The following is a 23,108-nucleotide window of genomic DNA, read 5'->3' as shown; positions in this document are numbered from 1 at the left end:
CAGAGGCGTCCAAGGAACAACTGCACATGGCAATCAGTGCTCTGGTGTGGTTGACAAGGGGGCTATTGATCAAAGGTTGGTCTCTATGATCTTGGAGGTCTTTTCCAACCCAAATGACTTTGTGAACAAGAAGCAAAAGAAGTTAGTAGTGAACTTTCTTGATGGTTGACAGTGGTTCACTGCAGCTCTTCCAGGAGCCAGGTTCATTCTCATGCCCAGAATTACCCAGCTGACAAAAATGCTGCTTCTCAGTTCTGCAAGAGCTCAGTGGGGACAGAGCTGCTTTCAAATTCCCATGAGATATTTTCCCCTCCAGGCTGTCACACTGAGCCACAAAAGAACATTAGATCAACTACTTTCTGGAATCATTTCAGTCTCTGCAAAACACACAAAAGCATGATTACCACTTGACTTTTTTTTCTTTTTCTTAAAGAAGGCCCATGAACACAGAACAGTGCAACACGTTACAGAGGAGAGCAGCATGGTTCCCTTAGAGAAGGGACAGTGAGTAACACAAAGATGACAATACATTCATGCATCAGCAGAGCTTGACACCCACCTACTCTGGTATTTCTTTTAATAAATACCAACCTCTGTGCAGGAGAAAGGGGAACAAGCAAGGACCACTCAGAGACATTTGTATTACCCAGAGGACAGAGACCAGAAGCTTCCAAGAACACAGATGAGATTGTACAGTAAGCGAGCACCAGGTACAGCACATCAACCTGCTAGTAAGTCCATAGGCACCCCCATCAGGCAGCATTTTAGAAACAAAAAAAACCACTTAAAAGCCATTTAGAGTAGAAACACTGGACAACTTGGTAATTCTTTAGGCAAAGGAATCCACACTGGTATCTCTGCTTTCTCCCATACCCATATTTAAACTGAAACAGGACAGCCTCAACCCTGCAATTGCAGAGCTGGATGCTTAACTGCTCATGCAACTTACGTTTATTCCGCTTGGAAACCTGAGATTTGGCACATATGTTGTAAGCCCTTGAGACTGCACCTTGCTGGCTTTGGGGAATCAAAGCCCCAGGCCAGCCAGTGAAAAAATCCTGAGCATACACTAGGGAATGTGCCCTGCCAAGGGCCCAAGGCCATGCCAGGCACCAGGGGACAGTTGTGGCAGCAGCTGTCAGATGTGTCAGGCTGATGTCAGGAAGCCCAGCTGGCCCTAAGGCAGAGCCCAGCCTGGCTGCATGGAGCTACTACTGCCTACACAGCACCTGTGTGGCAGCCAGCCTTTGCCACCCTCCAAGGAGGTGACAGTAAAAGTGTCACAGCAGTGACATTTTAGGAATGTACTTAAGACCTGCTTTTGTTCACACACACCAAGGAAAGAAGAATGACCACACCTTCCTGACACACTCTGCCAGCATCTCCCATTCTGTTCCAACATGGGGCATTAGCAAAGGAGTAAATTCCTGCTTTATCCCAAAAACACTTAACATTGAAGCATAGCAAAGAGCTGAAGTTGCATAACAAGAGTGGGATTAATCAACATAGCAACATCTCCCCTACCCCACAAACAATACATCTTACTCTTTATTAAATATCAAATTGTCTCCAACATAAATTACATCCAAATTATGTAAGTTTCAAGAAAGTCAGATATTTTATGTACAATGTTTGTCTTGAGTCAGATAAACCTTTGTATTTTTAACCTGTAACATAAAAAGCAAACCTACATCACTACCAAATAAAGCATTAAAAAGGTAACAAATATATAACGTTTTAGAAATGCTCTCAGAACGCGAAAGTTAATGGTGAGGATTTTTATAGTGCAGGAATCTTGGGTTTGCAGCTCTTAGACCATCTCTCTTTCTCTGCGAATGGCACAGCACAGAACCATACTGAATATCATGCCAACAACCTGGAAAGAAAGCAAACAGATTAGAAATCAGGAAAGCAAGGCATGTGCTTTTATAAGCATGAGGACAAGCTTATCTTCCCAGGCCAGAGGTCACATTTATTCTGTATTTTTACACTTTATTCTGCCATCCCCACCCCACAATCCCCAAAGTTCATTCCCAGGAATCCCATTCATCTCCTTCTGTGATCTGTTTTCAAGTACGGTGTCAAACTGGAAGGGACCAACAAGGATCTTCAAGTCCAGCTTTTGGCCCTGCACAGCACCAGCAGCTATAAACCACTGCTGTATCTCCTGAGAAATCTTTGATTATTCTAGAATGTGCCTTTCTCCAGAGAAGTCAAATGTAGAAGCACAAGTTTTTTTAGAAGCCCTGTTATTTCAGCCCTCTAAGCAAAGCCTGTAATTGTTATAAAGGAAAGAGAAGAAGAATCCCCAAGAGATATTAGGATTAAGATGCGGGCCAGCAACATGACCAACACATCTTCACTCTACATATACACACATCACTGGTAAGATTTCACCACTGCTAAAAGTGCAAGGAGGCAGATCCGAATCCAAAGCAGAAGTGGGAGGCCTGAGATATCCCATCCTCTGCACTGCCTCAGGTAGTCCTGCAGCACACACCCTTAATCCTGCTGGGACTTGTCTTCAGTGGAATGGCCTTGTGGGCTGCTGGGCCAGGCACTTTTCTCCAAGACTTCTGCTCTGCATATCCTCTGAGCACCCTCTAAATAATCTTGAAACTCACCATCATTACAGCAATTCCAAGGCCAACTGCTCCAATGACATTGAATTTGGATTTGAAGACATAGTCAATGGCATCAGGGCAGGACTGAAACAGAACAGATGGTTCATTAGTGTTTTACACACACAAGGTTCATTTGAAGATTCATCTTTAAAAAGCTGCTTTGATCTAGCCTTTACTGTCACATCCTTAAAGAGAGCCAGGGATGGTCCTACACAGGAGTTAGAGAAGTTTAAATCTATTCTTCCTGTATCTCAACCTGTTAACAGCACCTTGACTACAGCAGGATTCTCCTCTTAGTCTGAACATGCAGTTTTATCAGGCTTGCCTTGTTACAATGGCTGTCAGCACTTCAGATGATGCATAGCTCATCCCTTATCAAAAGGGATTTAAAGCCACTCTTGATATTCCCAATTGGTACTGTAATTTTGCAGACACCTCATGAACCAAACTGTGCATGGGAATGGCAGGATATCCGAGGTTAGGATTCACACCAGGGGCAGATTCAAAGAAGGGCCAGTTTAATGTTCCCAGGACAATGAATTACCCTTGCAACTGGGGGAAAAAAAAGTAAGTATAATCCTTTCCCCAGAACAGAGACATGTTGGCCAATAAAAAGAACAAGGCACTTTTACAGAGGTATAAATCTTTAAGAGACTGGTAGCTGGTCAAACTCTCATCCTGTTGGAACCCTGGACACAGAGAATTTCATGCTTTCTGTGCTGACAGGCACAGACCCACAAAAGAACACTGTGTTTGACCTGAGGCCATAGAAAAGGCTTCCAAAATTAATAGATAATATAGATAGAACTGAAATTGTGAGTATGCAGTTTAAGCATAAGTGTATCACTTGGTGGAAAATTTAAACCTTAAGGTTTTCGGATATAGTAGTACGTATGCAACAAGATGGAGGTTTTAGGGCATTAACCTGCCTTGTTCTTTCACCTTCTTCATGAATTTTAGTAATATTGTGTGATTGGATGGAGAAGTACGCAGTGCAGAACACGGGTGTTTGGTCATTGGGTTAAAAGTAAAAAATAAATTAGTTGGCATTTGATAATTGGATAGTTTATGCTTAAAAGACCTTGTGGACAGAGCCCAAGGTCGCCATTTGTAGCTTGTTAGGTTAGTATATAGAAGTGCTTACTATCTGTAAAAATGTAATACAGATAAGGTAAAATAAACATCCTAAGTCTGAAGGCAAAGACCATCTCTCTGCTCGTCAGTCCCAATCCTGGGGAAAAGAACTGAACCCAGAGATTTTTACATTTGGTGCCTCATGTAAGTGACTTTTACATCCCAGCTTCTGTAATGCTTGTTCCAGCAGCAAACATCAGTGAGCTGCTGAAAGATACTTTTTTCTGTTGTTCCTTATCCAGTCTAGAAGACAGACTGAATCTAGGATTAAAGGGATATGCTGGCAAGAACAAGTCCGTTCAGTCAGAATACCAACACAGCACTGCTTCTTAGAGGCACACTCCATTCCATCCCTTTGATCTTGCAGTCTCTGTCCCCTGTTTTTCTACAACTGGGAATAGGCATCACAAGATGAAGTCAACAGATGAAGCTAAAACACACAGCAGAATAAAAACAAACAAAACCTGCATGCAGTCTCAGCTACTCCCACACACTCTAGCTAAAACTGCATGGACAAGACTAAAGACACAGACTGAGGGGTCTCATGTGAGCAGATATGTGAAACTGTCAATTAAAGTGAAAAACCCCAAGTCATTAATTGAATTCCTGTATGGTAAGAACCATAGAAGGACTCATATAAACTGTCTTGGAGCATAAAGCAAGAGCACAGGATGGTTGTAAGGAAAAGGGGAAGAGGGGTGGTTAAAAACTACACAAGCTATTTTCTCCTGTTATTTGTAGCATACAGGCACATCTGCAGAGTTATTCCAATAGGGAAATCTGATTCAGAGAATTGCCTTCACTATCACAAACTCACCTGAACAGACTGTCTATCAGTGCCTTACTACTCCCCTCACCCAGTCCTTGCTGAAGCTTCAGACTTGGTCCCACTCCAAGCTCCACTTCTCCCTAACCAGGAGGGAGGTGACAGCTCCCAGCAAGCACCAGGAAGATGCAGTGAGGAGAACACAGCTCTCAAGGAACTGTGAGGGTTTTTTTCCTAGGCAAAGTTCTGATGTTCCATCCCACCAGTGAGTCTGTGACACACAGACAGCACATTTCCTGAGCAAGGTCAGACTTCCTGCTTGTTCTTTCCATGGTAACAGCAGGTTTGCTTTCCACAACCAGCCTGATCACAGACACAGACTGCCACGCCAGTGTGACATGGGGATTTCCCACAGACTGGGAGGGTTTCCTGAAGTGTTTCTTGCTCTACCCACTGGGCAGAGCTGAGGGTGACTTAAGTCAAACTTTACCTTCATAGAGAATGACTCAGACAGTGTCTTTGCAGGACAGGTATCCATGTACTGCTGTTCCACAGCTCCAGTAAGGCCACAGCAGTTTAGCTACAACAGAAAACACAAAAAGAGACCCAGGTTAAATAATCCTTATTTTTGTTCAGTAATCTGACAAAAAACAAAAAAAAAAAACAAAACCACCCTAATAAACAACAAAAAATTTACATTAGTTTTTATTAAAGACTAAATCTTGTCAACATGACTGCTATAAACCTAATTTTAACAAGCTTTTATTAAATTAAAGGACAAGGTTCTGAAAGGAAGAGCTAGCTCTCTAAGTACACAATCATTTTGGTGACAGCCTATGCTCCTTACAGACACAAAGCTGAACCCCTCACAGATATGCAGGTGTGCATACTAGGGTGCCAGTAGCTCAGCAGCACAGATCCAGAGTTTCCTAGCCTGCTGCTGAATTCTAGAAAAACAAGAACTCGTCCTAGACACTTCAGATAGACAAAAAAGTCATGCTGAATTCATTTATACTGCACAAAAACATCTCTGCAATCTTTGGTTTCTTCTAAGTAGCAAGAGACTTGTACAGAGGACCGGGTGGCATGGAGAACAGTGTAAGGAGCAGCTGCATTACTGTCCAGGTTAAGCAGAACCATATACTTACAGTGAACTGAAGTGCTTTCAGGGTGTCTCTGGCACTTGTCTGAGTTCTTCTTCTGTAGGTGTCCATGTAGAACTCCTTTAACTCATCAATGATCTAAGGAAAAGCAGAGTTGTTTATTAATGGTGTATTAGTATCATACCTTGTATTAATTACAAAAAACTTGCTTCCAGCAAGTCAGTCATCAAAAATCCTGCAGCCTACAATACCCCATTCTTCTGCCATATACAAATAGAGGATGGACAGAAGGCTCACCTGTTTCAGGTCAGAAATAACTGTACACTCACTTTAATAGTCACACCTAAACAGGTAAGACTGTTTCCCCTTCCAAATCTCTGAACTTCTAAGAAGAGTGAGAGAACCATGTCTTTGCCCACTGGCTGCCCAAAAATATTTCCTATTCTACTGTAGCCCAGAAGTTTCTATATTTCCCCACTGTATAATAAAATATGAGCAGAAAAGCAACCCTGGTCACCAAGCATCTGCTTTTGAAACAAGACAATCTTGACTGCTTGGGAAGGACAGTCCACAGCAGTCATGCTTCAAGTGGAGGAACACTCAGCTGTCAGCTGACCCAGCTCCTCTCTGGAAGTAAAGCTTCCCAGCCTGCCTGCTTCACCTCACAGCTCAGCCAGGTACTGTCTGGAAGGCACCTCTACCATGCAATAGCCTCCTGGATTCTCACTTCCCTGCTACAGTATCATTTTTAAATACTGGTTAGATTTTTGTGTTGTTTTGCTTGATTCAGCCTTTTTCTTCTCCAAATTCCCTGGGTAACAAGGATTTGAGTTGTACTGGTCAAGTACTGTCTGCTTGCAGCTGCTCAGGTACTGCCCTGCTGACTGTGGGCACACCCATAGAATCATGGAGTGTTTGGGGTCAGAAGGGCACTTTCAGGATCACCTAAGTCCTGCCCCAGGCAAGGACACCTTCCACTAGGCCAGGCTGTTCAGAGCCCCATCCAATCTGGCCTTGGACACTGCCAGGGATGGGGCAGCCACAGCTTCTCCGGCAAACCTGTTCCAGCATCCCACCACTCCCAACTGTTAAGAGCAACCTACCTTTTCTTTATTTGAAAATCCCCAGATCCCAGCAGCAATTTCAAGGGCAAAAATCACAAAAAGGAAGAAGAAGAACTACAAAAGAAAAGACCACGTTATTCATGAAGGCCAGAGCACCACAAACCAGCATCTCACATGTACACTGCAAGTTTGTCCATGCTTGTGGGAGCTGTCACTCAACCAGCTTGCTGCTGGAGGTCTGAGACATTGGTAACACCAGGAAAAAGGACACTGGGTCAGCACTTCTTTCCAGGAGCGTCAGAAAGTCTGGCAGTGCTCCCCAAGCACCAGTCCTGCTTTTTGATCAGTGTTAATTAAAGCCAATCATCTGTTAACTTCGACTTTGAAGTTGTCCAAGTAATTCAGACACATCACAACAGCTGGCACCAATTCTTTACTCTGGTTTGTCACTCCTGTTGCTTTAGGAGTCATTACTTAATTCTTAGCTTGCCACCAACTCCCAGAGAGCTAATGGCCACTTTGTTGTATATCCCATAAAACACAGATAAAAGTGTTCTGTCTCACAGACTACCAGATCCAAAACACCACTACCATTTAGAAGCACTTTAAAGAGATACTCAAAATTATAAAGGGCTACAGGCATAATTTTGCAAGAAACGCTTGAATTTAGGTAAGGTAAACTGTTCTTTCAGTGGCTATAGTAGTTGTCTTATTAACTAAGTCTTCTGGTTATTTGGATGAGTAGTTCTGCAAGTGTGCACAAACCCAGTAAGCTCTACTGGCCCCTCCAGTCTGAAAACAATGAGGTTGCTCTCCAGTAATTGGCTTGCTGAGCAGTTGTCAACTAGAAGAGCTCATCCTGTGATTATGAACAGTAGAGCCTTGTTTCATGCATCAAACACCACAGTTCTGGTCTCAGAAATTAAAGCTTGCACAACCTTCAGAGTCCAGGCTGAACTGCCTAGCAATGACAGCACTGCTCTTATAAATATTTTAGTTCTGTGTTTACAATACTCCCAGTCTTGACACTTGTATCTCAGACATATCCAGCCTCTTGATGTCATCCTCTGTTCAAATGAGGAGGAGCATTTGAAATAAAAACTATATTTAACATTTTAGTATTATGTAGGTGACCATGAGTTTAAACACTGATTGTTCTGGGGTCTGCAATCTGTTGCCCTTGAATTACACAGTAATATTTTCTCTCCTTTCTCATCATGCTGCTCAAAAATTTAAGCATTACCCTGAACACTTACCAGGCCAAGCATACACTGAGATTCCTGTGATGCACCACAGCATCCCAAGAAACCAACCAGCATCATAAGGGCACCAGCTCCAATAAGGATGTAAACACCTAGGGAGGAGGAAAACAAAGGTGTGCAGGTCACTGAGACCTCAGCAGCAAGATATGAAATTAGTTGCTCCACAAATAGCATTGGTAGCTTTTGCCAAGGCTTAAGTTTTTTTACTAAGGTGTTTCAAGTAAAAAAAAATAAGGGGGGGCTGTTGTTCTTAATTTTCAAAGCAAGCACATTTTGAAAAATTGATAAATAAAACCTTCAGTGTAACACAATGTATACCCCTACTGCAGTTTCACAAGTTTTAGAAAATGGGCAAGATAAAGCCCTCTAAGACAAGCTGTAAGACACTTTTCAGAACAGGCTCAGAGCCAAGAGTTATCAACTTCTCCACAGGTGAAGATAGAGACAAGTGGAATAGTGATTTATCAACAGCTGCAAAGTCTTGAAGCAGATACTTCTTCCAACTAGAAACAGTGTCAGAGCTTGTAAACTATTCTGCCCAGAAATTAGGTAGTGAGTATGTTGAAGCAGGAAGAGCAAATATTTGAGGTAAAAGGCTCTATTCATGTCAAATCCTCTGCCTCCTAAACTTGGGAACAACCAGCCTAATCATCATAGCTGTGAGCTGGAGACAGCAGCAAGATGTGCTGAGCAAGAAAGCTCCCAAAGTATGGCAAAGACTGTTACAGGGGTGGTGAAACATCAAAGAATCAGCACAAAGCACATGGAGCAAGCAGGACATCTCTACCAACAGTGAAACAAATAGAGTTCAGCAATCCAATCAATACTAATTAAAGTAAACCAGATGTAAGCATTTGCAAATTATATATTCTAGATGCAACTCAATAAGATTAGCTGCCAAAATAAACATCTATTTGATACAGCATTTGTAAGGGATTAAGCCTGACATTTTTTATCTTATTTGTACGGGATTAAAACCTGACATTTTAACCTCAGCTAAAAAACTTCTTCCATTTTGAAAAAGTAGAATAAAATGAGTCTATCAGTACCTCTTAGTTTGAGTTGTACAGAAAGCCTTTGAGGTAACTTGCTTTGTAATTTACTGCAGTCAGTAACTACTTCCAGAAAATTATGTTAAAGCAGAAATTCCTATTGAGCTTTTTTAAAAATCAGTTTAACCTACAGAGATTTCAAGCAGGTTTCACTGGCTGCATCCAGTCAGTAGCTTAAAAATCACACCATAAAAAATTTATGTTTTAGGAGGTGGAAGAGTTGTTTTAGACTACCCAAAATAAGACTTGTTAAATATTCAGCTCAACAGTAAAGATTAGATCTCTGTTCTTTTCCTGAGGTCCACTTAAAAGCATCTGGGAATCTTCCCGGCAGCTCTGAGAACCACCCAGTTTGCTGATGCCATCATATAAAGGGCAAACCACAAATTTTCTCACAGATAACCTGTCTGCATGCCTGCAGCTTTTTCATGAAGTCCCACAAGCACTTCAAATATTCCCAACTACAGCCTCCACACCATTCCTAACAGTATTCCCTGTAGGCACAGGTCCCCTTGGACTAAGAGGCTCCAACACAAGTTGCACTTCCTTACAAGTGACCCTTCAGACACCATTCTGGGAGTTGTCACAGGTGAGTAGGCGAGGACAGGAGCCAGTTTTTTGGCAAGAGAAAGATGAAGCCATCCTTTAAAGACTGCCTGACTCCAAACTCCTGCCATGGGCATGGACACCTTCCACTATCCCAGGATGCTCAGAGCCTCATCCAACCTGACCTGGAACACTGCCAAGGATGGGGCAGCCACAGCTTCTCTGGGCAGCCTGTGCCAGGGCCTCACCACCCTCACAGGGAACAATTTCTTCCCAATATCCAATCTAAACGTACTCTCAGTCAGTGTGAAGCCATTGCCCCTTGTCCTGTCACTCCAAGCCCCTGTCAAGAGTCTCTCCATCTTTTCTGTGGGCTCCCTTCAGATACTGCAAGGCCACAATGAGGTCACCCCAAATCCTGCTGGTCCCCAGGCTGACCAATCCCAATTCCCCCAGCATTTCCTGATAGCAGAGGAGAAGGGGCAACAGCTGTGTTTTGGGTAGCTCAAGTTGGTCACTCTGGAGAAAAATTATTAATTACTCAATTAGCTTAATGTGAAACTTTGCTGATGCATATGGTCATGAGCATCAGGAAGAAACATCCTCTGTGTCTTCCAGGAGCCTCTGGGAATACAAAATGTTTACTGACACTGTGGGAAAAAGGATGAAGAGCCAAAAAAACACTCAAAAAACAGCACTGCTGTCTGCAGAAGTGCTCACAAGCAAAGCTGCCCCCAGCACCAGCCAGGGAAAGTTACTCTTGGGCTCTTTAGGGCTGTTTTGCCTTTTTACCCTTTAAGGAAGGCCAAGGTTTCTCAGCAGCCTGGAAATCAGGGCACAGAAGTGTGACCCATCTCCTAAGTGATCCCCCAACTCACCTGTGTAAAACTTTGTGTCAGATTCCAGTTCAAAGATGCTTTTGGTCTGTGAATCAAAGTGAAGCCATAGTCCAATTGCAAGCACTGCTGTCCCTGCAAGCTATAATAACAAGGAAGATTCATTAAATGATACCAACTAATCCACCCAGCCTTGCATTAGTAACAAAATCAGAAGCAAACAGGATACAGCTGTTATTTAAAAAGGTGGTGACAAAGGAAAAGCATAAAAAGATGGGGATACCAACACACAAACCAAGTTCCAGACATGAGGCACCTTGTTGACAGATGCATTTATATAATATAAACTCCAATGCCACAGGAGAACAAAGCCATTCTTGTTCCTTCCTGAAACTATCCAAGGTTTAGCCAGGTGTCAGTATTTCCACTCATCCTTCCACACATTGTGTTATTCTGGGTGGCTGCAGACATTGCATGGCTTAGTGACCTTGAAGCTGCACACTTAAGATCAAGTGTATTGCAAGGAAAAGTGCATTTTAAGGCCAGCTGGAAGTTTTAGTGCACTGAACAGACTGGTGAGAGTTCAGTTTACCATGGAAGGGAGTTCAGGAAGAGTGCTCTTCTTGCAAAAGAAGATAAAACCAACCCATTAAGTGACCACACTGACAGGAATAAGAAATTACCAGCTGCCAAAGTCACAATATTGCTCATCTGGAGCCATACAATTGGATTTTAGGTAATTTTTAGTTTTATTTCATCATCTCTGCCTGTGTGCCTCCAGGTTCCTCTTAACATTGGTGCCAGTGTTTCCAGCAAGTTACTTTGTGTATAAATTAGCCTCTGGATGAAACACCTGGCAAAAGCAATAGGAATTGTTGCAAGAAGGAGGGAATTGCACTCTGGTAAGGCCAATAAAAACAGAAATAGCATTGAACAGACCAAATCCCCCTTTAAAAAGAAAAAAATAAAAGGGCTTTTCTTGCATGTAAGAAAAATGAAGAAACCAGGAGAAAGTAGAAAGCTGGAGTGTGTGTCTCAGCTCTTCCTTTGAAGACCATTTAGCTATTAAAAATAGCTCTACAAAAGTGATATGAGGACAGAAATCCCAAACATTGCAGCAGACATTAAAAATTTAAACTTAAGAATGAGCGATAAGTTTATAAAGTCTGGTGCTTTGGTCATGCAAAGGACACATGAAAAGTAAAAATAAAATTCCAAAAAGCCTGATCTCTGATAAGGCCACTGTAGAAGGAAACAACATTCCTGATTTGCCTCTAAGAAACTGGGAAGTGTTTAAGAATGGCAATTTTCAGTGGTAATATGGGTAGCATTCCCCTGGAAAGCACCCAAGGATACACCCCTTCCACACCAGCCCACCTGAAAGGTGGGAGCCTGAGAGCCCCTTCTCCCTGCCGTGGAGGAGCTCCTGCTCACAGACAGCCCCAGCTTTCCTAAACCAGCTTTTCTTGTAAAGCAGGAACCCAAGGGCCAGGCCTGCCTCCAGAAGGAGCTGCAGGGTTGTAGGCGGGGAAAACAGATCAAGTGACACAGCCCCAGGAGCAAAACCCATCTGTAGCTTTCCAGACCTAAGCAAAATGCCTTTGTTGGCATTTCTGGTGCTTACTCCTAAGGCACACCTGCACACACCTCCTGCTTGCCTTGCTAGGGCTACCCTGACAAGGTGATTAAGTTATGCTGGAGCACCTTGGTACAGCACAGAATGTCACAACAGCATCATCACTTCAACTTCTTGTGCCACAGCTGCACCCTGGGGGGAGGGAGAGGTGCAAAGGGGAGCTGACAGAGAGAAGCACTGCTGCTCTACCTGCTCTCCTGGCTGCAGCATCACTTAAAGCCTTTGCTACCTCAAGGATCTCATCCCAGTGCCTCAGTTCAAACATCAGAAAGGCTTAGTGATGGAAAAAACTCTGCTTTGAGACCGCTGTTAAGTCACCCACTATTTAATAACACTCTGCTTGAGACACTCTTTCCTGGGTCATCCAATAATCTTCAGCTTTTAGAGCTGATCCAGATCCCCATCAGTAGAAGAAGCCTACAGCCTCTGCTGGTTTTGCCAAGAATTCACAAATTGTGAAGCCACAGGTCTGAACACCTAGTTCTTCTCATCTACCAACCTTATTTACAGCTTGACAAGCTCCAGTGTTCAAGTAGAGAGCTCTGCAAATGGAGCAGGGCACAGAAAAGGACTGTAAAACTAAAGAAACTCTTAAGCCATACTGTCACCACACAGATAATCTTAAAATTCCAAGCAAAGGAGAAGGCTCAGTTAATGCCCTCCAGAAACAAACTGGTCGGTTCACATTAGGCAGAGATGATGTACCTAATATAGCTCCTCTCAAAACACAAATTTAACCATTCCCCACCACCATGCAGAGCTACGTGGCATGTTTTCTCCTCAGAAAAGCAGTCACTCTGTGGGAAAGGTTAAGATGCCAGGAAGACAAGAGACTTACAGGATCACAGAACAGTGATAATGCCTCATGCCAGTGAACTGCTGCACAGCACTAAAAAAAGTGGCAGAATTAAACAAAGTGATAATTCTCTGCATGGTGGATTAGAAATAAAATGCAGCTCCTTCATACAAGAATAAGAGACTTTTTGTCTCAGTTTCTTAAGGAAAGCAGACTTATGTTCTCAGTTTGTGCTCTTCCTACCCACAGTGACCACTGAACTAAAAAAAGGCAGTTTTAAAGCAGAAGGCAAGAAACTTGAAGCTTCAAGTTTCCATCAAAACAAGGGAGAAATGAGGACACAGCAACACCAGCCTCTGAGGAAGAGAAAAGCACAGCTCCACGGGCACTTGGCAGCACCCTGGCCAGTGTGGCACACTAGAGGCTGAAGCACTGTCACCTCCCTGCTCACCCATGCTATGCCAGCAGGATGGGCAGCCATACTCGGATGGTTTGGGAGCTGTGTTTTTCCTTCCTGGCAAAGGGGTGTGAGGCCCCCAACCTCGGCTGCGGAAGCAGATCCCCAGATAACCTAATTGTTGGGTTTTTATTTGGTAATCCAAGGGGATTCCCCATCTAACAGACCTATTTTGTCACAGGAGTTCAGCAATACTGTGTGTTTCTAAGTAGCTCTATCCTGTGTTGAAAAAGAAATTTAGCAGGGAAAGAACAACACTACTCCTGAACATAATCCATTTTGTCTGGTTTCACACACAAAAAAAGAATGGGTTTGTGTGCTTATCAGACAGGTAAGTAGTATGTTTCTATAGTGACAAGTACAGCAAAAAGAGCTCAGAAGACAGGGTTGGGGTGTTTTTTTTCTCTATCTGATCAAAACGTGAAGTTAAAGGGATACTGCTCACTTGCTGTTTTGGAAAAGTTTGTGGCAGTGATTTTCCAGTAACAGCATGTCCTGGCACTACTACACTACTGACTTCCCTGCTCCAGCTAACCAGGCTTCCTTGTTTTCCCTAACCACTACTCCCAGCACATTCCTGCTCTGCTTGGCAGTTTTAGAGCTGCAATACAGATAAAACTACCTGGCCACTCCTCTCCTAGCCCTGTGGAGGCTTCTCAGGCTATTTTTCTTTTTTTTGTTACATGCAAACACCCCCAGTTTGCCCCTAAAGTTCACTCCTGCATGCAGTTTTCTGCCTGCTGCAACAGGAAAAACAGGTTTTTTTGGCCTATCTTCCTTTCTTACATAGGCCTGCACCTTTCCTAGTGAAGCCTCCTGTGCAGAGCTTCCCTCCTCTCACCCATCCCATCTCCAAAGTCACCCCTTCCCACGGCTCTGTTGTGTCTCCCCGGCTTTGCCTCTGGGTACATCTAAGGGTATATCCCAGACTTCCATGTGAGCAGAGATAACTGAGAAAAGACCTGAACCAGTCAGGATACACTTGAGATGAGAAAAGCTGTGTATCCTGGAGGCAGCAGCCACACAGAACACTGCCTTCCTCCCCTCACCATCCCGGGCTAACTTGAGCAGGAGCTTGGAGTGTGCCTCAGCACTGAACCTTACCAAGCAATTCCCACGGCATTTCTGACCCACTCTGACACCCGAGGTTTCACAGATTCAGTCTCCCAGCAGAAGGCTTACACAGGAAACCGTTAGATTTAATGACAATGCCATAAACATATGTCAAAATCTTGAGGTTTAAACAAAAACCAAAACCCAAACCATCAATTCTCTTAACACATCCCATAGCAGCACAATGTGTGACACTATTTTGGAAAGCTTATTTTGGATTTAACTACTATTTTGCAAAGACCATTTTGTTCAGTCCCTTTTGACCTTGTCACCTTGATAAGGGACAAGCACCCCACTTACCATCTTTACTTCATAAACACTCGAACTTTTATCTAAAATTCTGACTGCATAAGAATTTACTTCTTACTGTTAGAGACTGAACTAAAAGCCAGGACCAGATCTAGAACGTTGCAAAGCACATGCAAAAAACTGAGAACACTGTAAGTAGTAATGAGCTGTTTCTGTCCTGTTACTGACTGGTACGCCATAAATAAAACCCCATGAACAGTAAGTACAGGTGAGGCTCAACATCACTCTAAACCCTCAATTACAGAACTAGTGTAATCCACAACATCACAGGTTTTCAGAGTTTTGAAAAAACTCCTGTAACACTTGTGCCATGCAGGCTTGCAGTTATACAAGAAATTGCAGCTATTTTCAAACTAGCTTGGAAAAAAGTGGATTGGAAAGGGAGTATTTTCTTTTTGCTTAGCTAGTTTTGAGAACGTTGTGGCCTATGTTAATGTCACAGCACTCTCTGCAATAAAATGGTGCTCCAGTACAGTAGGAGCAGCATTACAAAATTCCTGAATCACTGCCAAGACTAGTGCCCATTTCATACAAGTTCCTATTCAGAATACAGTCTACTGTATTTGCAATTAGAATTGCAAATAGGAGCTAGGACTGCTGGAACTCTAAGTAGCTTCACATCAGGTTTCTTACGGCAGCAAACTCCATTCCTGACTTCACAGAATTTACTGGAGTCAAAATACATTGAACTGAGCCCAAGCAGTGTTAGTCACACACTAGCCAGCAGCTGCATCAGTTCATTACAGAAAGCAAAAGCAATTTCTGGGTTTTTCATATGTGCCTGCATATATACATACTAACAGACACATGCATATTTCCCTGCCCATTCTGCAAGTCCTCTGCTTCACCAGAGGAGGAAAGACCTTCTGAATTGCTGTTCTTGGTGCAGAAAAGCAGCTGAGATTATGGCTCAGAACAACATCACAGGTATCTGCAAGCTACAGAAGGAAAAGAGCTCTCCAGGCCTAATTCTGCTCATCTTTAGCGGGCACTACCACACACAAATTCATAAATTTATTCATAAAACACACAGCACTCTGGAGAGTGGGAAGTCAGGACAAGAGAGCTGCCCAATAGTGTAAAGGAGCAAGAAGATGACTGCTCAAAGCTTCAACATGAACTCTGTCTCTGTGCTATAGCACTCGCTTGTCTAAAATACATTAAACCATAAACATCCACAGCAGATGTCTTTGTATTCCACAAAATTCACGAAGGGAAAACACATCACTGAAAATTAACAATGCAAGGCCTTGCTTTTGTTCAGCAGCAGGAAGCCAGTGGGAGAACATGCAGGAACTTGCCTGGCGCAATCCAAACTGCTCAAGAGCCTGCAGTTTTCCTAGAAAAAGACTTCATCACCAGGACCAACAAGTCTGAGAAAACCCTGGGAGTTAAGGGGGCACAGCTAAAGGCAGTCACTCATTACACAACTCAAGGTAATTCAGCATTGCTCACACTAAGGTTGGCCCAAGCCAGCTCTGATAAGACCACTCCAGTGCTCAGGTTTAAGACACAAAATGTGTTGTTTTCATTGATTTTTACTAAACTCAAGCCAGCCTGGTGGGATAATAAATAATTTTTAGTTCTGTATTAGGCTTGACACCTCCTCTCCACACTCCAAATCAGCCCCCAAACTTCTATTCTTGGAAAGCAGAATGTCAGGGATGCCAGGGCCAGCACTGGCCATGCCAAGACAGCAGAACTGTTTGCAAACCCAGGTGGGAGAACGCCAGCCCTGGCAAGGGCAGCACAGCAGCAGCAAGGAGTGTGATGCCTGCTGCAACATTCCATCTTAAGAGGAAACACAGCCATCCCTAATTCCTACAGCTCAGAGAGGGGATTCAACTCCTAAACTTACTGATCCATTCTTAACCTGACCTGGTGCAAACATTCAAAGATGTCCCCTTCCTTCCATTTAGACAACAAGCACATTTTAAGCCAAACTCTGAAGTCCCAAAAGTTTCAGAATGCTAGTGCCCAGCCTTCCCAACTGGAGAAAGGGCACCAGATCAGTCAAGCACAAGATCCTCAGGAAGGTTTAAGAGAACAGGACAGACAGTAGCATTTCCCAGGACCAACCTCCTGGTCTACATGTCATGCACTTAAAGACTGTGCCAAGACACAGACAGCACCCTGAGAGAAGAAAAATTAACAAAAGGCTGCTGAATTCCATGTTAACAGGTTGGACTAGATCTTAAGGGCCTTTTCCAACCTAGCTATGTATCCCTTGACCAACCTATTCATCAGCATCAGGTGAGGAGAAAGCACCACTGCTGTCCCCACAACAACACTTTTCTTCCAAAAACGTCCTCTTTCCTGGCTTCATATCCCACAGTGCTTGCTCATTGCCTCTTTCAATACAGTCAGGCCCCACCTACTGCCTGGACAATCACAATCCTAAGGATCTCAAGCACATTTCCATGCTGAAGAATCCCAACTTACTTACAGTTGCTGATGGCAGAAATCCTCCTCTTTCTTTCCCAAACATTACCAAGTTCCACTATGATCCTCTCAAGGCAGGCAGATGACCAGAATAGCCTGCAGCACTGTGGGGCACCAGCATGCCATGGATTTAGGGAACTTTACACGCCATCTTCTCCATGTCCTTCATTTCTGAAGCTGGTTTTGCTTTGTTGACACTGAGCATCTACCTGGTGTTTGTAAAGGATCATAGATCTTTTTCTCCCAAGGCTTCAGTGCTCCATGGTAACAACTGCCCCTGAACCATTTAGTTCGCATCTCCAGGCAGCTTCCTGCTGGTGCCTCCCATGGGAATGACTCAATGCCTGCCTGTGGCCCTCAGCTGCTGTGTCAGCACACAGCCACCACCTCCATCACCCTGGACAATGGGTGCCAGCCAGCTCCCCAGCAGTACCTCCTATGCTTCTCCAGATGACGTGAGGCTATGATGATCACCACAGCGTTTGTGCCAGCACCACTGCTTCTCTCTACAACAGGAGAGCTGCACCTCCCCACAGCCCTGCCTCCACTCCAACAGCCATCTCATCCTTGCCAGGATCTTACTCCAGCACTGTCTGGTTTTCACAAGAGCCTGAGGATTCCCAGAGACATTGAACAAGTGAATCAACAATAACCAGTCCCTGCCCTCTCCAACATTCAGGCTTTTAAAGGCTCCAAGGCAGCAGCTTCATGAAGTCTGACTTCCCCTTGCAGTAGCTAGTCCCATCTCCACATGTACACAAGCTTTTAAGCATCTTCTCTTTGGCTGTTTCCAGATACTCCATATGTGCTACTCTCTGGGTATCTCAGACTACCATAAAGCAAAAACCCAGCCTCCCAATTCGCTGCATTCCAGCCCTCCAGCATCAAAAGGGATAGTGAGCAGGGGGAGTTACCTAATCACAACTCTGAGTTCTGAAGTGTTGTGTGACTTTGGAGAATTGTTAATCAAACATTTACTACTGCTCCTGTTTTACCTCCTTTGCATCAAGAGGTCAGTTCAAACCTGTGCAGGATTCAGAGTAAAAGACAGATTATGGCACAGAACTTTGTTAAAATCTTCCCCATTAAAATAAAGTCCTGCCAAACATTGCTCCCAAAACTTTTATACCTGGAGCTATTACTGCCTGGAAGGACTCCCTGAGAAACTCCCTTTTTTTCAGGTGTCTGAAGAGGGTTATGCTTTTTGCAAATTATGCCTAAAGCTTTCCTTTGGCTAATGTTATTGTGCATTTTATTTGGCTCACCAGCATTTATGAACCTTTGTCTCCTTCCTTTGGATACAGCTTCAACTTTGAGAGTTTCCCTTTCTATTTCGGTAACTTCCTTTACCAAGCTGTTGGAGCCCTTCTGCTTCCTTAGACCTTGTTCAAGACTCTGATGGAAGCAAATTCATCCCACCTAACATGGCATCCACAGCCATCTGCAGACTTGTCGCAGACCACTTAAATTCCTCACCTATCTTTAGAGGAGGCAATGTACTTCAAAAAAAGGAGGTACAGAAGTGCACTTGGGCACAACAGGCTTTGTCAACGTATTTCCATTACTTCACAGACTTTTTACATCTTCAAAGCTAAAACACTAAAGAAACACTAAATCCTTTTTTGTTATTTAGAGTGGTTCTTGCCTTTTAATGCTGGCAGCCCCAGAACACCTTTCTTTTCATGCTGTTCAGTGCAGAACAACCCAAGATACAGCTGCTTTATTTCTCCACAGAGGACACAAGGTTGGCTAACACCATACCCCCTAAACTCCCCTCCAATTATTTTCAGCAGGACACAATGACATGTGGTGATCCTCAGCAGGCAAGGCCCACTGCAGCTGGTCAAACACACACTTATCTCTCACTGACCCAAGCTGCCTGCATTTCACTGCCTCATGGGGCCTTCAGACACTTAACTGAGATCTCCAAGATGCATTTAGCTCCCTTTAATTCATTTTTCTTCCTCTTCTCTTTCCCACATCCTATTTGCATACTGCCAGACTCAGGAAGGCAACTTGTAAAGCCATGATGTCTTAGCTCCTCTGGGCAGCAGCACCACTCTTCTTCCATCCACCCTGTCACCAGTACAGTTCTGTATCCACAAGGACCCAAAAGTATGAGTAAAGCCTCAGTGCTTATTACCATGACACTCCCATGCAATAGGTTAATCCCAACCTAAACAAAACCCCTCTCCCTGTTTTCAGCCTTGGGCCCCAGACAACAAGGTGGTGATGCTTCAGGCTAAGAGCCTCTTTGCAACAGCAAGAATTTTTGTCCCATAAAATACTCCGCAGAAAGTCTGCAACTTGGAAACAAACAAAACAGGCACAAGGCAAACCACGAATACTTCAGTCTCTTTTAACACGAGGTTTAAAAAAACCTCACTGACCGTAGGTTTCAGGCAGCGCTTTATTAGGTTTTTCCTTCTGATCAGCTCTAACCCTGCAAATGCCACAGCCCTGCTCACTCTCCCGGCGAGTCCCGGGTGGCAACATGTGCCACTTCACTAGGTGAAGTTCTACACAACTTTCCTCACCTGCGGCCCAGCTCTGTTTTCTCAGCTCTGCCGTAACCCATTGCGACATGGAGACATCCCGAGCACTTTACCCATTAACACTGCAACTTCCACCCGTCCCACGGGCAGTGCTGCGACCGACTCCAGACGCGGCTTCTTCCCGCAGCTCCAACTTCATTCCTCCCCCTCAGAGCCTTCTCTACAGTGGCAAACAGCCCAGAGAAAACCCAACTTTGCACCTATCCATCAGGCACACAAGCAGCTCCCACGGTACTTTTCCATACAGGAGCCAGCGCTAAATCCAGATGCCCACGCCCCGAGCGCTTGAGAACAGCCCCAACCCTCTCGACTGAGCGGTGTTTCCTCACGCTGCCTGGCCAACAAGGCGTAGTGGGGCGAAGAACCACACCGGAGACACGAATTCAACGCGTGCTGGTCTGCTCCAAGAGATTAAACTCGAAGGGAAGCCACAGCTCCCACCAAACACGAGGGTTTCACACACCCGACAACAACAGGCTACAACTTGCGAGGAACCGGCTCACCCCGGGCACAGCCCCGGGAAAGCCACCAGGGAGCCCGACCTGCACACGGAGTTTTAGGGCGAGGATTGTACGTAGCGCTGGGGGATGTCGAGCGCGGGGGGGGAGGCTAGCCACAAACCCAGCACCCCCTCCCCGCCTGGCGGCACACTCGACCCGCCTTACGATAAAACCCGAAAAATGTGAAAAATAAAGCGGTGAGCACCCGGGCACCCATCCCGCTCCTTCTAGGGGAAGGGTGGGCAGCAAATGAGGCAAACAACAAAAACCACGCACCAGAAAAAAAAAACCAAAACGCGGCTCCCCGCGCTTTTCCCTCCCCGCCCGTCCCGCGGGGCTCAGCCCGGGCACCTCACCCAGAAGATGAAGTTGAAGCCGAAGAGCAGGTACTTGATACACTTGGTACCTCCTTTAACAGGCATAGTGGCGACTGTAGGCACAGTGACGAGGCTCCCACACTCCGACGCCGCTCCTTAAATGCGGCCCGGCCCGGCCCGGGCGTCTCGGGGACTCCCCCGCCCGCCCCCGGGGCCGCCCCCGGCCGCGCCCCGCACCTGCGGCCGCCCCGCTCCGCCCCAAGGCCCGGCGGGCTCCCGGCGCTCCGGCAACGCCGCATGGGGCAGTGCACGGCCAGCCCGGGGGCTCGGAATGCTCCGGCATGGAGGGGAAGCACGGGGAACGTCAGAGACCCGCTGCCGGCCCTGCACGGCGCAGCCTCAGCAATCCCACCCTGTGCCTGGAGCGTTGTCCAAATGCTCCTGGGGCTCTGGCAGGGTTGTGGTTGTGGCCACTTCCCTGGGGAGCCTGTTCAGTGCCCCACCACCCTCTGGGTGGAAAACTTCGTCCTAATATGTAATCGACCCCCCCAGCCCAACCCGACCTGCTCTTGCATAGATCACGGAATCCTTAGGATTGGAAGGGGCCTGCCTCTGGAGATCATCCATTCCAACCCCACTGCCGAGGCAGGTCACTAAGAGCAGGTGACACAGGAATGTCTCCAGATGGGTTTGGAATGTTTCCAGGTGGATTTGGAATGTCTCCAGAGAGGGAGAATCTGCACACCCTCCCTGGACAGCCTGTTCCAGTGCTCTGCCATCCTTAGCATAAAGAAATTCTTCCTTGTGTTGTGGTGAAACTTTTTATTTTAGTTTATGTCCATTGCTCCATGTCCTGTTGCTGGGCACCACAGAAGACAGTCTGGCACCATCCTCTTTACACCTGCTTTGAGATATTTATGTGGATTTACGAGATCCCCTTTCTGACTTCTCTAATCAGGCCCAGCTCCCACAGAGATGCTCCAGACCCTTCATCACCTTTGTGGCTTCTGCTGGATGTTTAGTTTAAAATAAATGCATCAGTCTAGCTTGAATAGGTGTTTTCCCATACAAGATAAACTTACAGCATAGTTTAACTCCTTTAATCTTTCAAACATGTTGGTATGAAGTTACAAACATCCACTTTAGGAAAATAAGGTGGGATAAGTTTGAGCCCGCCAGCTGATCCTTGGTAACTAGTTGTGCACGTGCCCTTAGGTCACCCCAGTTCTGAGAAAAAACATGTTAAATTTCAGCTAAGAATTTCCCTTTCATTGTAACGGGGTGTTCAGCACTCAGCTTCTGAGCCTTTTAGCTCAGGCATGAAAACTGAGGGCTTGTACCTTAATTTCATACTGTGGGATTAGAAATTCATCAGGTATTGAGAGTCAAAAAAACACCCAAGTAGAACAGTAAAAACAGAAAAGCCATAGTGAAATGCAAATAAAAACATGTTTGAATTATTGTTGCCAAGATACATTATAAGATACTGTACATTCCAGAGGCAATATGGACAGGGAGACACTGGCTTGGGCAGCTGCTTCCCAAAGCAGGTTACAAAACAGAAATACATTTCCTATAAAATAAAGGGAAGCAGTGGGATAGAGTCTGGCCACAACAATATAGATCAAGCAGGGATGGAATTAATAAATACAGGTGACTAAACTCTCATGGTAACTGGAAACTGAGCTAGGGGAGGTCCTGTGTTTCAGTCTTGAGCTCAGACTGGTTTTCTGTGTGGCTTTTGGGTTGATTTTCTTTTGCCACTTCACGATTAAGAATTTATGCTGTTATGTGGCATCAGTAATATGGCTTTCCTTAATTTTCTAAAATTAAGGATCACAAAAGAACTTTGGATAACTCCCCTCCTACCTTTGTATTATTAAGATTTTCATGCTCATACTGTGTTAAAGCAACTCTCATTAAAATTCATGGGCAGTAACCTTTTGATCAGAGTCAAGAAATGGACCTGTCAGGTAAAAACCTCCTGTGAGTTTGTAAAAAATTAAACTCTTCCCATTCACCCGGGAAATTAAGTTATGAGGAAGTGAAATGTGTTTGTGCATCTTTAATATTCTCAAGAATATGCAGTGAAAATAATGCTGTGGCTTTTTTTTTTTTTTTTTTTTTCATTCCATATGAAGGATCTGGAGAGAACATTTATGTTTCACTCTTCCAGGGTGTGACAGTCTGGTAGATGCAACTCTCTGACCACACCTGAAGTTCTCTGACTAGTGGAATGAGATAGTAATCAACCAAATTTCTGCATAATAGAAATCATTTATGGAAATCTATGACCCTTGTAGAAGTACTTCAAACTGATTTATTATTTTGAAGCTTTGTATTGGCATGGGATAATAGGCATTTTGCATGAAATATTTATTATCTGCACTTGGAATGGTGCTGGGTGGTTAAAGTGTTATTTTGTCCTACTGGCACAGAGAAAAGCTAATTCAGGATATTGCTGATAAGGAGAATTCAGAGCTTACCAGAAGCCTTTTTAAATTACCCTTCTAGACACAACACCAACTATGCATAATCTAGACACAACACTATGTGTAGAGCTTTTCTCTACAGGTGGGCTGAATTATTTTATCCT

At 44.6% G+C, this 23,108-nt stretch overlaps 1 protein-coding gene across 2 annotated transcripts; it reads right to left on the bottom strand.

Moving 5' to 3' along the window:
• Positions 1–1,530: 1,530 nt before the first annotated feature.
• Positions 1,531–20,705, bottom strand: LOC131591379 (CD9 antigen-like). 2 transcript variants are annotated; one of them, XM_058861993.1, is made up of 8 exons: positions 20,552–20,705; positions 10,430–10,529; positions 7,948–8,045; positions 6,731–6,805; positions 5,673–5,765; positions 5,015–5,104; positions 2,625–2,708; positions 1,531–1,876 (listed from the first exon to the last, which is right to left on the bottom strand). In XM_058861993.1, the coding sequence occupies exons 1-8, from the start codon at positions 20,615–20,617 to the stop codon at positions 1,811–1,813; spliced, it is 672 nt and encodes a 223-aa protein (XP_058717976.1). In that variant the 5' UTR covers positions 20,618–20,705; the 3' UTR covers positions 1,531–1,810. The 2 variants fall into 2 exon arrangements, with proteins under 2 accessions (XP_058717976.1, XP_058717977.1); XM_058861994.1 differs by lacking the exon at positions 2,625–2,708.
• Positions 20,706–23,108: the final 2,403 nt, after the last annotated feature.

Source organism: Poecile atricapillus, chromosome W (assembly GCF_030490865.1).
Source record: "Poecile atricapillus isolate bPoeAtr1 chromosome W, bPoeAtr1.hap1, whole genome shotgun sequence".
NCBI lineage: Eukaryota > Metazoa > Chordata > Aves > Passeriformes > Paridae > Poecile > Poecile atricapillus.
This window is presented reverse-complemented; position numbering and strand designations above follow the sequence as displayed.